This window comes from Strigops habroptila, chromosome 11 (assembly GCF_004027225.2).
Source record: "Strigops habroptila isolate Jane chromosome 11, bStrHab1.2.pri, whole genome shotgun sequence".
Taxonomy (NCBI): domain Eukaryota; kingdom Metazoa; phylum Chordata; class Aves; order Psittaciformes; family Psittacidae; genus Strigops; species Strigops habroptila.
In genome coordinates, this window is record NC_046360.1 from 23263124 (window position 1) to 23287299 (window position 24176).

The window sequence follows — 24176 nt, forward strand, 5'->3', positions numbered from 1 at the left end:
TGTCTCTACAAAATATTTATTAACAGCCACAACACTGAATTCTCCACATATGTAGTTATTTTGTGACAAAGCATAATTTGACTTTATGTATTTACACCCATCTGGCAGATACCACCCAGGAGTCAAACTCCCCATAACCAGCTCATGACCAAAGAGACCAGTTTCCAAAAGGCTCACCAGGATCCTCGCCCCTGACCCAAAACCAAGGTGAAGTCTCTAAAAGTGCAAAGGTAGTCAAGAGGCATTGGAAAGGATACACTGCTGCTTCCAAATTTGTTCACTCAGTTGTTGCTGTGTCCCCCCAGAGCAGGGGCTGGGACATGAACTGAGGACATGGGAGCCTCAATTAAAGAGAAATCTCTCAAAGATTAACTTTTGAGAAGAGAATTACACCCAAGAGCTCCTGCAGCCCAAGCACATGTGGCTCAGCCACCACCGCAACTTATTTAGAGGTGGTCTCTTCTGTCACAATTCCACCTTGTTCTGAAAAAAGGTCTTTAGAGAAGCACATGGAAGCTAAAAGCTTTATTCACCTTTCCCATCTAATCTCCTAGCAACACGTGATACTCCAGTTACCCGACAATACTTGGCACATTTCCCTCTTTTAAAGGCAGGTGGAAAACACTCAGTGCTACATCAACCAAGCAAGATGCCTCTGCAGGCAGCAATCAGCCCTGGGAAGGCTTTAATGCTGAACCAGGCATTAGTGCTGTGTTGTACACAAACCTGCAAATTTATTTTCACTCCCAAAAGCACTGATGTTCTTAATGTACGTGTCCTCCTAGATCAGTCCTTTGCTCCTCCTTTTCTTTAAGATTCCATGCTGCAATGCACAATGTTTTACACGATGGCAAGTGGAAGAGAGCTGAAGCACAGTCTTTAGACAAGTGCTCAAACCACATCAGCAAAGAGCATTTTTAGAATAAGACTTCCAAATGCTTCCCTGTCTGCTCACTTCCTCAAGCAACAGACCTGGTAAAACCCTGAAAGATGATTTGCTACTGAAAGTTTAAACTCTTAAAATGCAATAGAAACCCCAAATACCTGTAATGATACAAACCACTGCAAAATACAGCTGCTTACAGAAACACCAACAAAGGTAAAATAGCACCAAGCAGCCTGAAATGCAACAATACTGAGTTGAAGAGGCGGCTGTGGGAAGTAGTCAACCGGGAGGACAGAGATAACCATCTCCCTTCCTGCTGGGCATTTAGAGGTGGCAGTGGGACAGCATGAATCTCATCTGCATCTCCAACAGCACGCCTATTTGGCAAGATGGAAAACATCCGTCCACTGTTCCCTTCCCTCCTTTAGTCTGGAGAATGGCAAACTCACACTGCAGAACTGTGCCATTAGGAATGGCTCTCAAATCATGTGGCAGCATCAGCAGAGGCAAGCCACAGAGCCTACGGAGGAGCTTCAACCACAGGAGTGATCCAAACGTGAGGTTTATGGGAGTGCCCAGTGCCAGTCCTCCTGCCCACTGTCACAGAGGAACGCTGCAGCTCAGCACCCGCTGCTGCTTTAGAGGAACCAGCAGTGGAGAAACGCTCACTCCCCATCCCCAGCTCTTAGCACAGCACATTCCCACTGACAAGGGCTGTGGAGAAAAAATAAAAGAGAAGCAGCCCTCCTACAAGCTGATTGACTTTTTCCAGGGAGACATGGTCTGATTATATACAGGGCTCCACAGCCGAGATGAACTTTACTGCAATAGGAAACATCCAGACAACCGACCCAAGGTAAAATGCTTGCGCATGGCTCTCCAGTACAGACTGGCACTTGAGAGCAGGGAGAACATGCCCATTCCTGTGCCTGTCAACTTACCAGCATATTACATTTAGGAATGGGGAAAGCACACATGACTGGACGAGGGAAAGAATCAACTCTCCAAGCTGCGGCACAGCACATAAACCCAAGTCTGTTTGGAAAGGCGAGAACACAATGAATACCACATTTATGCCGAGCCTGTCCCAGCCTGCTGGCGGATGCATTTATCACTGCAGTGTTGCAGGAAAAAGAAACTGGAACCAGGCATGAAGACCAGCTTGCCAACCATTCCATGCCACTTGCCCACAAGCCCCTCTGGAGCAGGCGAGCATGTCTCTTCCAGCTCTGTGCAGAGGTGTTCCTTGGAGCAGGGCTACAGTAAAGCAGAGTCAGCACAGTCACAGGTAAAATTTGTAAAACTCAATTCTGAAGACACCATCTGCCAAAGGAAGCATTGCTCTTTCAGAGCTATCGCCCAAAACCTGCAGGACCTGTAACAAAATGCATGAACTAACTGTATGTCAGTTTTATAAATGGGATGCAGGTCTATGCCAGGTGTGGGAAAAATTTAATGGGGCTTATTTACAAACCAGGTGGGGAAAACTGTACTGGTGGAGGTAAACAGCCTGGGCACCTCACAATACTGGCCCACATCATTTTCTTTAATATCTAAAAGTAAAAAAATATGGCCCATTCCCACTGCCCTCCCCTCCCCCAGGTATTTACAAATAAGATCAGGCAAGATGATACATAAGGAAGATGCACAGCCAGTCTGTGCTTTCAGTCTCTGTTTGGTTTCTCCACCTTCCTGCTGACAGACTCCTTTATTGCTTGGGACACTGGCCGGACCTCACCAGCACTGTCTGTGCCCTCCAGGATGCTGGCACAACAAACAGCAAGGAGGCTTTGGCAAGCTCTGGCAGTGGATAAAACCTGTATGGTTTGTTGCACACTAAATCACCAAATGAAAGGATGACAGGTTGTATCATGTATATTTACAGTCACCCGCTCTTCTGGTGCATGTTCCACTGCAAGAGAATCCCGCATCTGCTGTGTAAGTTGAAAACTGTCAGTGTTTGCATTTGGCACGGAATTAACTTCCCATCTGTGGACTGAAGTGAAACCAGAGATCCCAGATGTGAAAAACTTGCACTTATGGGAAGGAACTGCACGTTCCACCTTGGAACATCAAGAGCCTTGTGCACTTACAGAAGGAAAACACACAATTACAGCTTAAAAAAATGCCACAAACATTTTGGAAATAAAACAGACTTCATTGCTCTTAGAAATAATACTGTGTCAGTTCCAACTTCAGCTGAAGCCTGCTGGGCACGGACTGGAAGGTAAGGTCGTGTAGCATGCTGCTTTTGAACATGCTAGGAGGCCGAGTGGAGGAGTCCTCGCAAAGGAATGCGGCACATAAAGGTAAGACATATGGAAACATACTCAGGAACAGGAATGCAGTCTAGGAGACTCAGGCAATTCCAATATTATGCTTGCAATGATGTGCTGCTGTTAGCAGTATGGAAGTCATCTGCCAGCAGCTGCAGTGTAGGAATTAGTCGTCGATAGTTGGCAACCAGAAGGCCTACAGAAAAGGAAAGAAAGAACATCTCTTACAGAACAGAAATCGTTCCTACAGCACGCTCCAGGAGCTGATCTCTGCTACCTTCTATAAGCATACAAGGAGACTACCAAAGAGGCAGCAACACTCTCCCAGCAGCTTAAGGTTAAAATCTTTGCTTTGGTTTGCAATGCATGTTCTCCAGAGCAAACCAGTCTTACACAAATTGAAAACACCAGCCATGTGCAGTGACCTAAAGAACTCGGTACTTCTGCGTGTGCTTTCACTCACTGTTCTGCTTTCACGTGTATGTTCAAACACTGCCTTGCCAGGTCTGCTGCCCCATGTACCTACTTGACAGGTAAGGTGCAATCAAAGCATAACTGGCAGGGAACAGGGGCCTGGCTCTCATCAAAGCCCAAGGAAATACCCATCAGTGGCACTGGGCATTATCACATCCATTTCTAAAAAGGTCAGCACCTCACTGAGTTAGGAGGAACTTAAAACACTTTCCTTACCATATTGGAACATGCACTAGCAAAAGTCATGAATTTTGGATTGAACTGCAGACAGGTTATAGGGCCTGTGTGTTTCCCGTCCAGCACAGCCACCTTCATCCCACTCTCCCCATTCCAAACATGAATCTTCCCATCCTCTGAACCTGCAGGCAGGAGTGGAAAACAAGATATTGAAGATACATGGGAGAGGCCAGCAGTGAAACTGAAGAACATGTTCTTTTCTGTCAGAGAACTGCAGGAACAAGCATGCCTCATCTTCATAGCTTAAGCTTAAAAACTATCACTAGGGCATTTACTAAATGTCACTTGCATTTACACACCTGTTTCCAAACGGCAGTTTATATCTTTGCACTGCAGACACTCAACTACACACCCCAGTGCAATGCTCTTCTGGTGAAGGGGTTAACAGCTACAGTCACCCAGAGGATAAGGAGAACTGACAGCATCCAGCTGAGGGGGAAAGACCCTTGCAAATGTGCATCAGTGTGCAAGAGGCCAAAACCTGGTGTGAGAGTCATTGTTCACCCAAGTTCTCAGTTCAGACACAGAAGGAGGTAAGTATTGCACTTGGCAGGCACAGAATCAAATCAAAAGCTTTACTGTTGAGGGTAATCACATTGCAATGCACTAGATCAAATACCAGAAGCTTCACTGGAGATGTCAACTCTCCACATTGCTACAACAAGACAGGGTTTTTTCCTTTAAAATGGCATTTTGCAAACTCTGAAGCTGGGAACTTAACATTTTTATAACTCGATTCTGCTTTAGCCTCATTTTAAATAATATTCCTAATAAAAAAATGCAAAGAATTTTCGTCTGCTTCTGTAGTTAGAGCCTTTTAGGGAGGAAAAATTAAAAAGCACAAGTTATAACTTAACCACATGTAAAAACTGAACAGAAATAAGTGTTCTGGAACTTCTTCCACTACAGTTTTCATGTGGAAGGGCACAACAGGAAGGTAAATATGTGCTACAAAGTGCTCTCCAGAGACAGACCCAACAAAGGACCCCACCCTTCTCTGCAATCAGGAAGTTCTCAGCTAGAACAAGAAAAAGAAGTTTTGCCAAGACCATCACTCATCCAGGAAAAATGAGGATCCAGATACCAGTTACCACAGTTAAACACATTTGATGTACCAGCCATATAAATAAGAACCAAAAAGAAGTGCTAGGAGAGGGCAGCACTACACAGATGCATCTGACTCGTGTTCACGGGTCCTGCAGGGTAGCAGTGTGCCTGAAATGCTTACCCTGGGGTGACCCACCTGCAGCATCAGGCTTTACAGCAGCTGCAACTGCTTTTTTCCACCCACTTCACTCAGGAGTCCCTCTCCCTGAGTGAGGAGGGGGCCTGGGTCAGAGGAATCACACACTGAGAGCCATCAGGCTGATGCCTACTGCTTCTATCAAGGGTTAAGCAGAGCTTGTTCTACGGACAGGGCTTTACAAAAGCCACATGAACAAAATGCAGCTGCCCCACATGTCACTGGTGCAGGACTATCCCCAAGAGCTGTACAAACACACCAGGCTACGAGACCCATCACCCAAGCACTGCGCATCAGGCGGTGGAGGCCGGACCACAACAGACAGCCCTGAAATGCTTTGAGGCAGCCCATGAGTGCATCCTGGCCACAGGATGAGGGTCACTGACATAATTTATATGACAGGTCCCTACATATTACAACAGTTTGTTGGTTTCTTATCTTTTTTGGAATAGTATTCCTATATAAAGGAAAAACTAAAAGTCTTTTTGCAGGCCCACCTACATTCAGCCTAGAAAATGCTGAGTGAACTAACAAAACAAAACTGCCAATGTAAGGAAAGTTGACAGCTGCGTTGTATTATTTAAATACATTCTGCTTCCCACAGACAACTTTTGTCCTATGTAATACACCTAATATCAGAGCACTGAAATTCTTTCCAAGAGGAATTATCTTACCTATCATGATGAACTGAGAGTCTGGTGTGAATGATGCCTCCAGCGTGACAGCCTTACTATTGTTATAACCCTGTGGCACAGAATAGGAGAAGATGTAGTAAAGAGTATGTCCACAGTCATCCCACAACCAAAGGGCACCTGCTCCCAAAACTGACACCAGGTTTCAAGCAGGTAGCCCAGGCAGCATGCTCACCCCAAATGTATGCAGGACAGCTCCTTTAAAGGCATCAATCAGCCGAATGAACCCTCCATTAGTTGATATGAGGATGAGTTTGCCATCGTTACTGAACTTCAGGCCTGTCCACTCACATGTTCGATCATACTGCATCTTAAATGTAGCAAATGGCCCCTTCAAAGGAAAAATGGGAAATATAATGTAGACTCTGCATGCTTTGCTGGTAAGGGGCTGATTTTAGCCTTTAGCAGAGGAAACAGTCGGATTTTTCAATTATTTAGTATTTACATATATTTAGTATTTAGTTCTAAGATACCAAAGGAAAGTGTCATGGCAAAAAGATGTCACTGCATGTGTAATATTCAAAGTATGAATCCACAGTTTCCATAGCAAAAGAGAGCCACGGTGGGGCGTTTCAACACCCAACAATCCCATACTCTACCACATTCAACAGCAGAAATTAATTTAAAGTAGGATGTTTTCACAGGAGGGTGCTAAGTGAGGTTAGAGAAAGAGCTTAAGCCAGTGCTATTGTCATCCGACTTTTTGAAACCCATGGAACTAACTAAGCTTAGTGCTCAGCCAGTTCAGCTGCCACCCAATTACAGCTTCCTTTGAAATTTCCATTCTTTCTGCCAATTCTCCCTCCATCTTTGCTAGTGTTCTTCCAGAAAAAGCAGCAAGGAAAACAAAACAAATTCCAAATCACAACAACTACAACAAAAAGCCTAAACAGGAGTCTGGAGCAGGTTAAAGAGTTAGCAGAAGTAAACTTTAACATTGGTTCAAGAATGGGTTTCAGGATTCGGTGACGGCATGTATCCTTTTCTGTCTGGGAGACATGTACTGTCAAGCAGGTACCCCAGATATGAAGTAAGAAATGGGTAAAGAAATCCAGCCTCTGTGCACTGAGTTTAGACTACTTCTTGCAAGCTAAAAAGTGTAAGAAGTCAAGTTAGTGTAGCTCACCTTGTCAAAAGAACGGAGATCATAAAGCTTCACCATTTCAGAATTGACTCCAGCAGCAAAAATCAACCCTTCTGGGTCAAAAGAACACACAGGCTTCCCCTGGAGATGCATTAAACCCTAGAAACCAAAAGTAGTCCAAATTATTTTGTGAAACTGATACATTTCTATCGTCACCCTTCAAGCCCACTGCGAGCAGGAGAGCAGCCTGTGGGTTGAACAACTGGATTTCAATTGTAAATACTGAGGTTTTACAAAGGTTCAGAATTCAGCTTCTCAAAAGCAAGTGACTACTTCAGGCCACCATATGGAGCTCCTAGTTTGCTGCAATGATAAAGTTTACATTAGAACAAATCGAGACCTCATTTGAGCTCACATCCACCCAAAAAGTACCCAGAGAAGGGAGGATGATGTGGCTGTATCAATAACCACACCAGACAGCACCACAAAACACTGCTGCTGGGACTGACAGCAATGATGGTTGTGAAGGAGGAGAAAACAAGATAATTTGAAAGCAAGTACAAACAGCTCCAGTGAGCACCACTGCTGAACTCTTCCTGCCTGTTTAATGCAAACTCAAGGCTGCTGGAAGCCAACACACCTTACATATTAAAATTGACAGATTACTATCAGTGCTTATTTTTAATTTTTCCTTAACTCACAAGTCTTTTCTACTATGAGAAGATTTGGTAAAGGCAACAAGATATGTGATTTTGTATCCTGAGTGGCAGGTCTGTGTGTATTAGCCAAATGTCTTTCTGTAACTGTATGCACATATTGTTGATTTACACAAAGATCTGATCTTATTTAAGAAGCTTCTGCATTTCCGAAGTACCATGCTTCTCTAGAGACATTACGACTACTCTCTTCCCAACTGAAGCCAGTTTTCCCTGTGATGTCTGAGGGCTGCGCAGTAAGCTAGCCAGTACTCGGGGCCCTTGCAGTGGGACATCTCTGGATTGCCGATGACGTTTCCAGGCAGTACGGCTGCCATCTCATGGGCAAACTGAAAATTACAAGTGACACTTCCTCAACCGGTTTCCCAAACTTTGCAGGATGCAGCTGCCAGTCACAAATCCTAGTTGTACCACTCTTACAACTACAAGCATTAGCATAAATCACAGAACTGCTACTGAATTTACAACCCTGTCTCATCTCTAGCAACTCTGAGACTGAGGTTCATCTTAAGGGAAACTTTCACACTGGTGTTAAAGGCATAGTCCCAGAGAAAGGCAAAATTAACATTTCTTGTCAGAAAGACCTTGGTGTGGTTTTAAAAAAGATAAAACCATTTTGTAAGAAATACAACCTTTTCTTCCTGTTGCATTTACGGTTACATCATCTGAAATAAGTAAATAGTCCTCTTTCATTAGCAAAATGGTCCTAATGAGATAGGAAAATGAGAGCGCAACACTACATAGAATAGTTAGGGTTGGAAAGGACCTTAAGATCATCTAGTTCCAACCCCCCCGCCATGGGCAGGGACACCTCACACTAGACCATGTCAAGGCTCTGTCCAACCTGGCCTTGAACACTGACAGGGATGGAGCATTTATCATTTCTCAGGGCAACCTGTTCCAGTGCCTCACCACCCTCACAGTAAAGAACTTCTTCCTTGTACCTAACCTAAACTTCCCCTGTCTAAGTTTGAACCCGTTACCTCTTGTTCTAGCACTACAGTCCCCCTCCAGCATCCTTGTAGCCCCCTTCAGATACTGGAAGGCTGCTATGTTGTCTCCACGCAGCTTCTCTTCTCCAGGCTGAACAGCCCCAACCTTCTCAGCCTGTCTTCACATGGGAGGTGCTCCAGCCCTCTTATCCTCATGGCCCTCCTCTGGACTTGCTCCAACAGCTCCATGTCCTTTTCATGTTGAGGACACCAGAACTGCACACAATACTCCAAGTGGGGTCTCACAAGAGCAGAGGGGCAGGATCACCTCCTTCGACCTGCTGGTCACACTTCTTTTGATGCAGCCCAGGATACGGTTGGCTTTCTGGGCTCCAAGCACACATAGCTTATCACCAATAAAAGGCAAAGATTCTAATCCTCGTCTTTCACTCCTGCCCCTGCTGCTAGCTCTGGTACTTTCCTCAGCCCACACAAGCCTGCTTCCACTTAACAATGTAAAGTATTCCAGCAAAATAAGGAAATAAAAACTAAAGGTAGTTTTGCCTTGCCAGAAAGTTCAATCTGCTCACAAACAGGTCTGACGAACAGCAAAGGTGATGCAAGGAGGAACAGACCACCTGGCTGCTGTGTTACCTTAGATTAGTTTCTTCACATTTCATTGCATCAAGGCATCAATTTTAAACACAGACCATAAACACCCAGGTAAGATGCATTCCTAACCCAGGAGACATGCTGATGAAGAGAGAACACCCTCTGCACGGGGCAGCAGCCTGACAACACCCAGTTCTCCTCTTATTTCATGAGCTGTGGGTGTTATTTCCTGTTCTTCCCAGCACCTCTCCAGCAGAGTCATAGGTGAAAGCAAGTGGTGTTACACAATGCAACATGCAGATTTCTGATCCAGGCTCCCTCAGCATTCCAGGAAGGTGTCAACACTAAACCAGCAGCAGATATTTCTGGCAGCATTTCTGTTTTATAAGAAGCACATGTCCATTTTTCAACCTTCTAACTGAAAATGCAACATGCTATGTACATGAATTTGATATCCTACCTGGCAATTCGGAGAGCGGAGATCCCAAAGTCGAATAGTTTTATCAAGGGATCCAGAAATAAAAGTGTCATCCACTGGAGACATTGAAAGAGCAACAACTCTGCAACACAGAAGACCACATGCATCAGAGACACACAAAAAAAGTAAACAGAACACCACCTACCCCAACAGCTGTGTACAAGCTTGTAATTGCCATGAATGCAAAGCAAAAACCGGAGTGAACTGAATGTAACATAACTCAAGCTCATTACAATCACTATTTCAACATCTCCTGCACTGCCTCCAAGCCACATCTTACCTTTTTGTATGCCCCGGGAAATAGCGAATGTATTTGTTGTCATGCAGGGAGAGGTATCGGATTGTATCTGAAACCAGAAACAAGCCATAAACTTCATTACACCACAAATTCAATGTTATCTCGAAGTGGTCACACAGTAAACTTGCTTCCCACACAGTAATCTTGCCACAGTGAGTAAGTCTGGTCATTTGATTTCAAGTCAGACTTTCAAACAGAATCAAGTTAGAAACAGACATAAAACAACTTGTTTTTCAAGGCAGAAATGGAAATCAGGCACCAGGAAAAGATACTTTCCACAGTCTAAAGTCATAATACATCTTAAACGTAAACTGTCAGGTGATTTATGCAAGTTAATTTCAAAGTTGCTAAAGTTTAAGTACCAGGATATTTCATTCCATCATTCTCACAAAATTGGGAGTATCAAATTATTAAGTTGATACTACCACCATTTTTTTTGTTTTGGCACACAGCATGAACCTTGCCGTCTCATTTATGTACACATCCAGCAAAGAAGTCTCCAACTAACAGTAAGCCCAGGTAATATGTGAATGTGCTTTTAGCCAAAGAGAAGATAAAACACGAACTTCAAAGCCAGGACAAGACTCACAACCAACAGCTTCACACATTCTCTGCACCCAGAGCAGCTAAGCTTTAAGAGGAGGACAGAAGAGTAATCTAAAGCTTAGACCACTTAAAGCAATCTTAAAAACATACTGAGTAAATCAGAGCAGCACCACATTTCTCAAGGTATAATTTTACTGAGTACAGATGAACATACCAAGAGTAGCCCACAATTTTAGAAGATGCTGTTGAGACCTTCTCCCAAAATTAAAAGAAAGGAAACAACTATTAAAGCCCAGAAGCCACTTTTTAATCTTTATGTGCAGATGCCTCTGAGTGATGAAACGTGAAGAGCACAACTGAAAGCTCAAAGCAGCACCAGCAAAACCCCTTCTCACACTAGTTGGAGGACACTGGTTTAAGCAGTTGCTGGATGGAAGAAATTGGTATTTTGCACCTGCACTAGACAGTGACAAGAGACTCCATACTGCTGGAACAAGCCCTGCTGAGGCTCCATAGATAAGATGAGGGAAAAGGACACTTTTACTTTTGACTTGGAAGAACAAGAGCCAACAGGATGCAGTATGCTCAGAGCACTCTCATACAGGCTCCTGTGTTTAGAAGTTTTTGAAAGGCTCATTCAGCGTATTTAGTTTCTGTGAAAAAAAGATCAAGTTGGTTTTTTGCCTGAGGTTTCACATGAAGCTGACAGCACAGTTCTAGGCCACCCTCCTGTATCTGACAAGAAAACTAAAGTTGACTGATCAAACTGGAAACATGATGCTGGTGACACACCATCCTGAAAGGCTCTAAGTGACCCGAGGTGACTGTCCAAACCACAACCCCCCAACACAGCATCACATCCCATCACGGCCGGATCTGACATGCTTCAAGCCTGTTGTTAAAACACATCTCTAGTTTTTCCTGCAAGAACTGTCATTACCTGGAGTATCCATGCAGGACTTCGTCTTCCTTGCTAAAGAGGAAGCACTGGGGGGCTGTGATCCTTTGTCAGCCTGTTTGTTGGCAGTGCTCTGTCCCAGGCAAGGCAGTGGCCTGTACAGTTATCTCCTGTACCGGGTGGTATCATAGACCCTCAAACTGTACAAACTACTACCTCAGCCTGGAATCAGGCAAGAGGAACTGGGTTCAAAGATCTTGAGGAAATCTTCAGAAGTAAAACTCCAACACATGAAATGCTTGCAGCAAGCACCAACATTCCTGTAACACGCTCCTGGGTTAATTTTCCCTCCTGATAACTCTGTAACATGTTGAATGCAACGCGTCTTGCCCAAGACTGCATGCGTTAGGGACCACAGAGTATGTGGACCCCTACAGAACACACTGTTGTTTTATTAGGCTTATGGTTCATAACAGCAACAAATACTTTCACATCCTATCTTTTTCTTTTCTTCTAATCAAGTATTTATCATAATGCAACCCTGCAGGATGAAGCCTCTTAAGTTTTAGATCCTGAAAGGCTTACCAGTGCTTATAAACAAAAATTAAGAACTCAAAATGGCATTAAAAATGCTTCATTAAATGGTTGTTATTTAATTGTAAATTAAAGCCAAGTCAGAAATGTGGCATAAAAGTAATGAATTATAAAAATGATAGTAAGTAGGCTGTGAAATGGACTAAAAAGGTGTTTCCTGTCATACTTTTAATCCTTTCACACCATTAAATCCAATTCCATTGGAAACTCCTTTGTTCCTCTAGTTTCAGGCCCAGCTTGTTCTAGTTTCGCCTGACTTCCTAACTCTTAACTTCCATCTGCTCTAAACTCGTATTTCTTTAACTTTCCCAAGTAACCTAGCACACACCACAAGGCATCAGTATCTTGACTGTCAAGATCCATCTCTGCAAAGGAAAAGCCAAAACCAAACCACTATTACAGAAATGATTGAGAGTTTACAAATACAGTGTTAAAACCCATTTGTAAAGTGCTGTGCTAAGAGACTTGTTCACTGGAAAACTCTCAAAGACAGACTACAGCAAACAAAACTGAGGCAGAATTTGAAATGAACACGAGGTGTTTCCAACCTTAGGAAGAATTAATGTAGCTATTATTGTGAACTGTGCCAGTTCTTAAATTTGAATTTTAGATTAAACTGAAATAGGTTAATAGAGCGCCTGTCACAAGCTCTACAAGCTCTTCAATGTCACCAATTTACAGAGCGACACAGTCACCGACTGGGTAGAAACAGCATGAAAATGGGTGTTCTGTCTATTACATGCAAGAAACAGATTAACAGAAGCAAAGGCAATCTGAGAAGAGCTCTGTGACCTCGTTCCTCCAGGTTTGGCAGTGACCTGAGTTACCTGAACTTCCTCCTCTCCCTTCCTCTGCAGTTGACTTGTGTGTGCACCAAAGCTACACCGTGTAGCCCACCTTCTGCCACATGCCCCTTTTGCCTCATTTCACATGTAAGAAATTAAGGCTGCTGGCACTGCTATCAAACAGCAAAGTGAACAACAGAATATCACACTAATAATGTTTAATCCCTTAGTTATTGCAGCAATGAACAAAACTCACAGCATGCTCGAGGGAACATCACAGAGCTGTGCATTATGGTTGAACGTTAATTCCTCTGTTTCTGACAGCGCATTTATCAGTGATAAGTTGTTATATTTTTTTTCCCCAGCTTTTTAGAGCTATTTATCCAGGCATGTAGTTTCAAGTGTAAGGAGATTAAAAACACTTAACTCCAGTGGATCACTTACCATCTATTTTGTTGGAGCTGTACACGACAGTGTTGGCAGCATGTGTGTACCTGATGAGGTCCACTCCATACTTCTTACTGTACAGTGTTCTCTTTGGTCTGACAGAAGGAAGCAGAAATAATTGTGTTCACTGTAACAAAAAGCTCAAACTCACCACATTAACAAGGCCTGTTTTCACTGAGCTATTACCAGATTGTTTCAAGTAGTCAGATATTTTTATACAAAAAAAGAAAAGCTTTTGTATTTGATTCTCAAACAAGGACCTCGGTGCTTTCTCTAAGACTATCCCTAGGCTTGAGGTTCCCTCTAACACCTGCAAAACACACTTATGCGTCTCCTCCAAAAATTCTTTTTCCCGTGATGTCTACTGCAAAAAGAACACAAGGAGGTAGCATGTCAAGCAGCACTGCCTCATCATTCCCTTGCCCACCCAAATCTCTCATTCATCTGCTACTTATTTTAGATGAGAATAATTTTTCTGTTTGTTCTACATTACTTCAAAACCTAGAACAGTAGGTCTCATTGAGGATAGGGCTTCTCAGTATTAACACAAACACATATATATACCAGTAGTCTACAAAAGCAATGGTAACACAGGGATTCTCAGACTGCTGGAGAATTATACTCATATCCAACCTTAATTAAAGCATGAAACTGGTATGTAACATTTTGCAACAGCATGAAAGACATTCTAGTGAGAGTGAAGACAACACAGAGCTGGATTTTTAGGGGTCTGGTAAACAAGTGATGCACTCATACTAGAAATTTAAACTGCAAATAAACTTAGAGGCAGCTGGTTAATAAGAGTATCCTGCAGCAGCAGCAGAGCCTGTTTAAGCAGTGCAAGGTCTCTACCGGCCTCCTTTCCCTTTCTTCTCAACTCAGGTAAGCACAGAGGTTTCAAAGCTGGGCAGTGAACCAAGAGGAGTACTCATCACACCAGAAAGCATACAATCTCTTCTGGGAGTTATTTTTCATCCAGAAATTCATAACTCTGGTTATTACACCAGCCCACAGACTATTTTACCAACACAAACCAAAGACAACAGCACCGGAATGGCAACAAACAGCAGGAGCAGTTTAAACCAATACTGCTGCCAAGAGAACAGTTTATCAGACTACACCCTCAGACAAGGTATTTCTAAAATGCTCAACTTTTTCTTGTTTTCATTAGCCTCAAACTGACACACCCAAACAAGAGCATGAGTTGGAGACTTCGCAGCTCAGAACAGAAAAAGGCATTCATTCTTAAAGATTAATTCTCAACCAGCAGAAGCCACAGGGCTTTGACTTCAAACGAACTTGCTGGGGACAAGCTTCCATTAGCTGAAAGCCAACACAGCACATGTAATAAAACCTCGTACACCACCTGTACCACTCAGACCCAATCTCCCCAGATTCTTCTCCAGTTCTTCCAGTAGATTCTTAAATCAATTTTCAGATGCAAACATGCTACAAACTGAAAACAACATATCAAATGTAAATGTAGACACCAAAGTTCTGTAACATTACGCCTGACACACTTCCCAATGCTGCTCTCTGCAGTTACCTCAACTATGCTGTTGACCAAATGGCAGAAAAAACCCCAAACAAGGAAACCCCACCAACCTCAAAACATCGTAAGACTCTCATGCCTAGTCTGGCTCTTCCTTATCCATGAGAAATTTATAGCTGAGAAGCTCAGAAAACACAGACTGACAGACAAAAGCACATTTACCAAACAGAAGGAAAGAAAGAACTTCTGTGTTTTAAGAAAGGCGAACTTTTCATGTAAGCTGATACAAGCAGAAGCATGTTACTTCACACACGACTGACCGCCTGTTTCCAATCCACTACTTAAAAACACACACAAGAAAACCAAGCTTCACGTATTTTTAAGCAAATCACAAAACATAACTCCAACTTTAAGGTTAATGCAGCCAGCACACCTGAAACCAAACAATATTGCCAAAAAGTCCTTCATAAGATCACAGACAGAAATGCTTATAGACGAAACAAAACACAGGAGAGGTTTGTAATATTATCAGTGCCTTGGTTTGAATCACTACTACTGCAGGTAAAAACGCATCATCCAAAACCAGGCTTGCTGGTATGTCTAGTAAACACCACAGCTTGGTAGGAGTCCAGATCCACCATCTCTCTGTTTGTATAATACACTAAATATAGAGAGAGATATATATAAAAAACTATATAAATGATATACTAAAATACAAGCTAAGCCTTTGCCAGACCACCATTACACCATTCCAGGGTGGCAAATTTGCAGCAAGGAGCCTCCTGCCCCCAGCCTCAAGGACTGCTGTACATCCCAGCACACAACTCCATTCTAAAAGCTTTCAGAGTTCATTCCTGAGCACAACAGTCCCAAGTAAGCCTCTTCATTATGCTTTAGAGCCAGGCTACTGCAGAGGTAGTCAATGAAGCAGAATGGGTTAAAAATGAGAACAATTTAGTTGTTTACACATTTGGAACTAGACATGGAATCTCCAAAACTAACGAATGCTCGTGGAGCAGCAGGACTAATTTTTCAAGCTTGTTGCCCAACCTCAGAATATACATGATAAGAGAATCTGTGTTTCAAGGAGATAATCTTGTCCTGTCAGCCCTTGGCTATGCGTCACTGTTTAAACTGTTCTGACACTTTAGGAAACTGAAGTTCACCGAGATGGGGCTTGGCCATACTGGTAATGACTTTTGTAGCTGTATGGCTCACTTTGGTACAGCAAAGCAAAGCCAACTAGATGAGGGTGTACCTAAAGCATAACCAAACAGTTGCATTTTAATCCTACTTGCAGAGTTGCTCATTAACAGGAAAACAAACAAAACGAGGAAATCTTGCCACTTTCACATGGGGAAAGTGTTAACATTCAGGCCGTTTGATGAAGAAGGGCATCTTCTACTGAGATCCAGCAAGCAGGATATTTCCTCCTGGCCGTTATGTTCATTAGCAAATTGCACACTGAAAGTGAGTTTCAGGCCCTTGAAATGGTGATTTAAGGGAAAAAAAACCCAAACACCCCATAACCATAAACTATAGGCCTGGAACTGCCAAACTCAACCATATCACAAAGCTCATTCACATATTTGATTTTTTGTCTCTACACGAATCTCCAGTGACAAAATAATTCACACCTAAAACTTTCCAGGTCCTGCATCCCAAATACCTCTAAAAATCACAGCTACGCTTTTAAGTCAATTGACAGTACGTGAGAAACTTTCAAATTAATTTTATAACCACTAGAGAAATGCCTCTTGCAGCAGGGGTTACCTTGATGAAACTACTCTTGTTGCCCTGTAGCACTGCAGCATCGACCATCGATCTTCTGCATTTAACTTAATTAAAGCAAACCCTCTGCCTGCAAAGCATAGAGCAGGTCTAGACAGAGATAGGGATGAAAGCAGCAAATGCCTCCCTACCCATCAAACTGTTCTTTAAGAGTTTGAAAGGGGAAAAGCAATCAATACCGTCTGCATTAACATCACTCTGCCCTTCTACTACCATATACAATTAGGATCTAGAATACAATCCATTGCAGACACCACATGTATAAAGTTACCTGGTCTTACATAAAGAAAAATTGAATCATTTCAAGTGAGTTCACTCTACCAGATGGGGAACACAAACAACTTTAATGTGTAAAGCAAGCAAACCAAAGAGAAATGTAAAATAACATATAATAAGTGGTCTATAAAATTAGAAGAGCATGCAGGACGCAATCTTTCAAACACAGCAAGCGTGATGCCTTGGCCTGCTTGAGAAAGCAGGAGGATTAGGAATACCTGCTTTACTAGAAAATATAGTGACACTGACACATCTACCACCTGGCACTGCCAAGCCATTTCTTTTTCATTCCTGCATTGCCCTGTCCACTCTATTCTCTCTCCTGCAATACACATGCTTGGTTTTCTTTCACTTTCTGTATGTGTGCGATCTAGTCTTTCAAAAAAATCACCTCAGAATTACATCTCTTGACCAAGCACATGAAAATTAAAACTTAAAAGCAGCCAAATGCATACCTGTACCAACTGAGAAAGATTTTAATAGAATAATGACATCATTTGGCTCAGTTTGTTCCAACTCTCATAGATTACAAATGCCTCTCACGTACTTTCCAAGACATCAACTGCAAGTGTTACTTGTGGCTTTATTTGCACGTTTTTGTCCTCTGAACAAGAGCACCATATCTCAAGTGCTGTGCAAGTTTCTGAGGGTTTATCTGTAGAGCAGGATGAGCATCATGTGATCAAAGAAGAAAGATAAACTGGGCAACTCTGCTCAGTGAGAAACACACACACCTTAATTCATTGCCCTTAAATAACAGAAACCAATAAACGCCTTAATGGATTACATGTAAGTTAAGACAACCTTTAAAGACACATGTAAATCACACATGTATTTTAGATGTGCTTTACGATCAAAATACAACTAGAGAAAAGGATTTAAAGCACAGAGGACCACCTTTATCTGCAACGTTCCCAGACAGCACTTAGGAACTAGGGTTGAACACCATCGAGTTTTTCTAAGTTACACCAAACACACACCACACCATCTTCACCTTTTGGCTTAAAGCATTTATCCAAGAAATTACAGCCTAATTAGGTTGTTTAAAATGGCACATCTGTAGACTGCTCCGAGAAACTGCTTCAACTTTAATTAGTGAGGCTTAAGCCCAGAGAAGCTGGGATGTCAGTTTGCCTATCTCTAACCCCCCCGAAGCCTGGAATTGTGACCATTTAGCCCCTTCAGCTAAACCACTAGTTAGTTCTCACGGCAGTGAACTCTTGGGAAATTACCATCGCCGGCTCCAGCCTTCCAGAGGTAACAGGCACAGAAAGCCGCAGCGCACACAAAACCATGCTGCTCCCATCCTTGCGCCCCAATTTAACCGTTTATACCACCCTCCTCCCGCCCCGTCAGACGTCGCTGCAGTTCCACTTAGAAACCCACACTAAAAATCACAAGCAGAAAAAGCAGCAACTCACACCGCTCACCGCCCCGCTCACCGGCCGGAACCGCCACCGCGGAGCCGGGCAGCGGTTCTCCCCGAACGCCGCAACGGGCGGCAGCCGAACGCAACCGGCGGCCCCCACCGCCCCGCCCTGCCCCAGGAGCTCCCCCGGGCACCCCTCCCGCGGCGGCGGAGCGGGCCAGGCCGGGCCCCCGCCACTCACTTGCCCTCCTGGCAGTCGTAGAGAACGATGGAGTCGTCGTCGCTGCTGGAGATGACGGTCTCGCCGTTGGGGCTGAAGTCGAAGCAATTGATCTTATCCGAGTTCTCGCGGAACACCTTGGCCACACGGAAGCTCCGCAGCACGTTGTCCGTCAGCTTCATCCCGCCGCCGGGCCGGGCCGCGCCGCGCCGAGGGCGGCGGCGCTGAGGAGGAGCCGGGCGGGGCTCCTAGTGGCGGCGGCGGGCGGGCAGGGCCTCGCGGGGCGGCGGGGATCAGGCAGCGGGGATCAGGCAGCGGGCAGCAGAAGGAGGCAGCGGGCGGCGGGCCGGGGCGGGCGGCACCGTCCGGCTGGGCTCGGCCCGCTCAGGCCGCGGGGAGGCGGCTGCTCCTCATTGTGTCCGCCATCTTGCTGCTCGGGGAACGGCAGCGGGCGGCGCGCGGAGCACCATGGGAAGGTGAGGGGGGCGCGCGGGCGGCGCGCACTGCCTGCCGGGATAGGGGAGAACGCAGCGGACGCGGTGGCCCGCGCCCGGCCGCCATGTTGAGTGTGGCGGGAAGGTCCCCCCGGCCCGGGGACCGGGGGCTGCCGGTGTCCCCGCCTCTCCTGTGGCCCGGGGCGGGAAGGGGCAGCCCAGGGCAGGGCTGCGGCGGGGCTGGGCTGCACCAACCCGGCCGTGCGGGGCGGGGGGGGAGTCGGGTTGAGGGCGTGACATCATCCCCTAGAGCGGGCACCGGCTTCGCGCCGCTGGGCTGCGCGGGACGGCGTCACTTCCGGTGCTGGGCAGGGCCGGAGTCGCGCCGCTCGAGCACGTGAGGTGCGGGCGCGCTCCTGCCGCCGGGACCGCGCGGGGCCGATCCAACGCCGGGGGAACGGGGGGGGGCGGAACGCGGCGTGCGCCGGCCCCCGCGGGTCAGGGGGCACCGGGGCGGGGCGGAGTGTCCGCAGGGTCCTGCCCCGGGGGCGCGTCTCGCAGGTGTCTGTGCCCGGTCCCCGCCTTCAGGCCACAGTCGGGGCTCCCGTGCTTTGTGCCCCCGCCTTCAGAGTCACACCAGTGTTGGGCTTGGGAAAGACCTTTGGGATCATCAAGACCAGGCGCTACCCCAGGGCTGCCAAGTGTCCACCGCTAAACCGTGTCCCCAGGGGCCACATCTACACGTATTTTGAATGCCCCCAGGGACGGTGACTTCACCACTTCCCTGGGAAGACTCTTGTTCCAATGCTTAACGACCCTTTTGGGGAAGGCGTTTTTCCTAATATCTCACCTAAACCTCCCCCAGTCCAATTATCACACATTTTTATTTCTCAGTATTATTTATTCTTCCAAACCCTGCGCCCCGAGCAGTGCTGCAGGAACACCACGGCTTGCATCCTGTAAGATGTCAGATACAGATGAGCAGCATGCAGCCTGTGAGAAAGGCACCTTGGCGTTTGAGCTGGTGCTCCAGCACAGACATGTTGGAACTGCTACTTTCTTCTATCATGAATCCCGATGTCAGGCTCTGTATTCGTGGTTTTGTACATCTCTTACCTTAGAAAGTGATTCCTGGGGTATAGCAGCACCTGTGAGAATCTCCCCGCCCCCAAAGATTGCCAGTGCCCCACTAGTTTCATTTTAGAACATCAGATCTTCTGTAATTTCAGCCTCTCAGAAATCCAGAATCAAAAAACCCAACCCAACAAAACACAGATGCCTTCATAAATGTTAATGGCATTTTCCGTTCAGTCTCCAAAAGAGAGTTTGATTTTGCTTTTAGAATAATATTGCCCTCCTGTGGTCAAATAACAGTAACTCCGCAAACTATTGCCAAAGGTCTGCGTGCTCGTCCTTCAAACAGGCTGAATTATTTTATGTGCAGATACGATTTAGTGAAACAAAAGCCTTTTCTCGGATTACTAGCTCTTAGTGTTCACCGTTACAGGTTTAGCCATCTAACCTGATTCACCCCTTCATGCTGTGGTGGGATCGGCTCATCGGAATGATTCACCGATGTTACTTTGATACGGAGACAGGATTTTCACACTGGAGTCTGGGGACTCTCAACACAAGACACCTTTGTTACTTCTGAGGTCTCGAGGTCAGCTGCCCGATTGCAGGTCAGTTCAAAACCCACAACTGAGCTCTGTGTGATGGGAGGTTTTAGAGAAGCACAGAACTCTTGCACGCTGTAACTGGCATGATCAAAGCCTGGATTATCTGATGTGGGCCCTGAAGGTGACTCACTGATACCATCATAAGACAATTTACTTCAAAACACCTACAATACTTAGCTAAGTTTTAGAGTTGTATAACACCGTGGGTTGTTGATTTGATATTTTGTCACTCCCTTTTTATTCTTTCTTCTGCCTTTGTTCCTAATGGTTGGAACTTCGTTTGTCAGTTTATACCAAGCTGGAATTTATCTGGCAGGATAATTGGATCTCCTACAAAATGTCATATTAAGTAGGAATTATGGATAATGCCCCTGCAAAACTAGTTAATGGAAAAAGTGCTTAATTGCTGCTTGAGTAATATTGATCAAATGCAGTCATTCTACCTGTGCATTTCCATATTAGATACCACCGTAACCTGCACAATACAGACAGACCTGTGCTTGCTCCGATGGGTGCTCGTGAATTTTAGAGAGATGCTTCTGGAAACAACACTGCTCAGGTGAATATATTTCTGTTGAACTCCACTGGGGGTGATGATTCTCTGTGGGTAACAGTTATGACTTAATGCTTGAGTGGAGGGGGGCTTGTATCCTACAACTTGGCTTCTCCTTTTGGGCTCTTGAAACTAAGCATGATGCTCAGGACCATCGAACTCTGTCCCTGCTGTTGCCACATGGAATTGCAGAAGTGTGGGGAGAAAGGACCCCTGGAACTACCTGCTCCATGCTCTGCTCAGTGCAGGATGGTCACCAGCACTAGATCAGCTTGGCCACAGCTCTGTCTAGCCAAATCCTGAAAATTACCTAGCATGGACACCACAGCTTCTCTGAGTGGCCTGATCCAGTGCTGCGTGACCCTCCCTGTAGAGAACTCTTCACTCATGTCTAACGTGAATGTCCTGACTTGCAAATTGTGGCCATTGCTCCTTACATATACTTTCTGCCACTACTAGGAAGGGTTCATAGCTGCTATGTTTTTATAACCACCCTTCAAGTAGTTGTAGCTGCTATTAAGTTGCTCCATAGCTGGTTGCACCACTTGGTTCCCAGATTGCCCTGATGTACAGGGGGATCTGGCCCCAGCAGCAAAACTTCATACTTTTGCTTGTTGAGCGACACCAGGTTTCTGTTGGCCCTGACCTTGAGTTTATCACCGTTCCTCTGGAAGGTAGCTCCAGCAGCACTTCTCCCAAATCAAGCACTTTGTGCTACCCTCCATAATGAAGCTGTAGGGTGACATGAACCCCAGCAGAGTCCTTGTTGATTACCAGCTGTCAACTGGGCTCTGAGTCACTGATTTCGACCGTCTGAGCCCAGTGCTCCAGCTGTTTTTCAATGAACCCAACAGTTGTGTATGCCCAGCCCACACTTCTTCAGTGCGCTCATGAAAATGGTGTCTAAAACCTCACTAGAATCAAGGTAGATTACATCTGCTGCTTTCCGCTTTTCCCATAGCCTCTTGTCTCAGCCTAGAGGGCAGCTGTAATTGTCATCCTGTGACTGATTAATATTCCTGGCTCTTCCTCCTCTTATGTTATTTCCAACTGAGAAGCTTATAATTTTTTGCTATTAATCCCAAAGAGCATGACCTTGTATTTTGCAGTACTGAATTTCGACCCTTTTCTATCATTCCAGTCCTCAAGGCTGGCATCTTTTCATCTTCTCTAGGATACTCTGATCCTTCCCAGTACTTTAAATGACTCTCAACTTTGATTGCAAGTTGACTCAGAATAGGGAGTTCGAGAAATTACAGCATGAAAGGAAGGAGATTTGGCAAGGACTTGGTTTCAGCGTAGTGCTGGTCTGCACTGAGCTACAGAATGATTTTTTTAGTGAAAAATATTTCTTCCCTGCAATCCCCAGTGCTTGGGAAAATCATTTCCAAAAGGTATATAGGGAGTGAAGGGAGTGTGACCTAGAAAAACTAGTAAGATGCATATGTCAAATCCAGTTAATGTTTTTTACTAATGATACTGATCTATATATATAAAATGCTGAACAGAACACTTATCATCCCTGTGTTTGGCCTTAGGCTACATTCCCCATCAAAGGCAAAGAGACCCTGTTGACACTTTCCTGGTGAGTAAATCAGTCATGAGAGCAACATATTTCTTTTCCAAGAAACATATAGAAGGCCATGTATTGGAAATTAGGACTCCTGGGTTTCCCAGAGCTCAGCATGTTCTTGAAACAAAGGTATTCAGACTCCATCCTACTTTCTCCCTTGCCTGCCTGCAAGGGCAGTTCTCCAGTCTCATCATATTGCTACTGTCCACCCTCATCTTCTTTCCCAGTTATGGAGGCAGGAGCACCACAGGGAGCGGGAGCAAAAGGACCTTTCAATCTGTCCCTGCGCACCCACTTGCATGCTGGACCCTTCCTAGCTGACCAGTCCATCCTGGCTGCAGACATTTTCTCTTTTACACGATGAATGAGGCAGTGCAATAATTTTATGCAAATCCATGTGGAGATTAAAAAATTAATCAAATTCTGAAATTTTCATTTAAAGAGATTAGTCTTGAAAAATCCCCCGTCTAATCCTCCCAGAATAGTCACTTGGAACAAACCTTCGCTGCTTTGTTTTCCTCCTGGGTTCAGTGCATCTCCTCGAAAATTTTCTCGTAATGCTTTTGGGACCATCTGGAGCAGCAAGTTTGAGTTTGAGCAGGGCTCACCAGGCAAATTAAAGTTGATATATCAAATGATAGAAAAGATGTGACAGTAAGTGGGAACAGGGGAGTTTAAGGCAGTACAATCTCTGCTCTGTTGTACTGCATAGGTAAATTCCCATGGTGAGGCATGAAAAATGGAAGCAGTGAGCCTTGGTGAGCCTAATGGTAATTTACGTACCAAGAGGCCAGAAGAAAGTCATGCAGCAAGAAAAACGAGTAGCAAGAGACACTGCTAAAACTTGCCGTGTCTGGTAGTTTACTACTGTAACAAAGATGTAATCTGTCTTTAAAGCTTGAGCTCAAAATTATCCTGGAACACTTGGGGTTTAATCCTGTGCCATCACAAATATTTTCCAAGCCCCTCAGGGATTTTGGAGTTGACCGTGTAAGCGGTGGGCCAGCCACCAACCACTGCCACACTGGAGAGAATCCAGAGAAGTCCTGATGGCATTAAAAATAAGCTAACTTAGGCCCCTGAAGATCTCAGTTCAATTAGACATCCTGGAGCATTAATGTACAGCATCCTCTGATCTTGCAGCACCTGAAACGCTCAGGATGTGTGATTGGGTCGGCCTGCAGCAAGCCCAATTGCCCCAGCTTCAAGAAAACCACAAGCCCATGACGCAAACCCTTGAACAAACCTCTAACCACAGCACCTGGAATAGCTCAGCTCTGCCCAGCGGTGGCAGGCTGGCTCCTAGAAGGGAATATTTTTCTGGCTTTTGAATACGTGCCATGGAGCGAGGTGCTGGTTCATTTTTCTCACTGCATGGGCATGGCCAGCTCATTTGTTCACTGTTTTCCTCCCCAGTGTGACTCCAAGTTTATGGCTCAGACTACACCCCCCTATGTCCATGCTTTTGGTCTCATGCCACCATCCAATTTACCTGGCAGCTTACCATATTTCTGCCCCCAGTGCTGATTGTTTCTGTCTCCTTCTGACTTTGGCTCCTTGCCTGCAGAATTGCTTTAATTAAAAAGTTAAT

General features: G+C 45.1%; 2 protein-coding genes across 3 annotated transcripts in view; one reads left to right on the forward strand and one right to left on the reverse strand.

The window, feature by feature from the left end:
- On the reverse strand, positions 1-18816 carry WDR82 (WD repeat domain 82). The gene is made up of 9 exons (XM_030500467.1): positions 18368-18816; positions 13196-13293; positions 9911-9977; positions 9613-9712; positions 6935-7051; positions 5984-6139; positions 5791-5860; positions 3853-3995; positions 1-3358 (listed from the first exon to the last, which is right to left on the reverse strand). The coding sequence occupies exons 1-9, from the start codon at positions 18526-18528 to the stop codon at positions 3329-3331; spliced, it is 942 nt and encodes a 313-aa protein (XP_030356327.1). The 5' UTR covers positions 18529-18816; the 3' UTR covers positions 1-3328.
- Positions 18732-24176, forward strand: part of GLYCTK (glycerate kinase) — a 15361-nt gene continuing 9916 nt past the window's right edge. The window contains exons 1-3 of one of the 2 annotated variants that reach the window (XM_030500460.1): positions 18732-19182; positions 20288-20462; positions 20922-21018. The gene's annotated coding sequence lies outside the window, so the exon portion shown is untranslated. Of the gene's footprint in view, positions 19183-19622; positions 20463-20921; positions 21019-24176 lie in introns of those variants that run through there. The other variant, XM_030500459.1, reaches the window with a different exon arrangement.

Coding starts and splice junctions, on each gene's coding strand:
- WDR82 (XM_030500467.1), bottom strand. CDS start 18,528: ATGAAGCTGACGGACAACGTGCTGCGGAGCTTCCGTGTGGCCAAGGTG. Junction 9,978..13,195: donor CAGCTCCAACAAAATAGATG/GTAAGTGATCCA, acceptor TTCTGGTTTCAG/ATACAATCCGATACCTCTCC. Junction 3,359..3,852: donor CTAGTGCATGTTCCAATATG/GTAAGGAAAGTG, acceptor CCTTTTCTGTAG/GCCTTCTGGTTGCCAACTAT.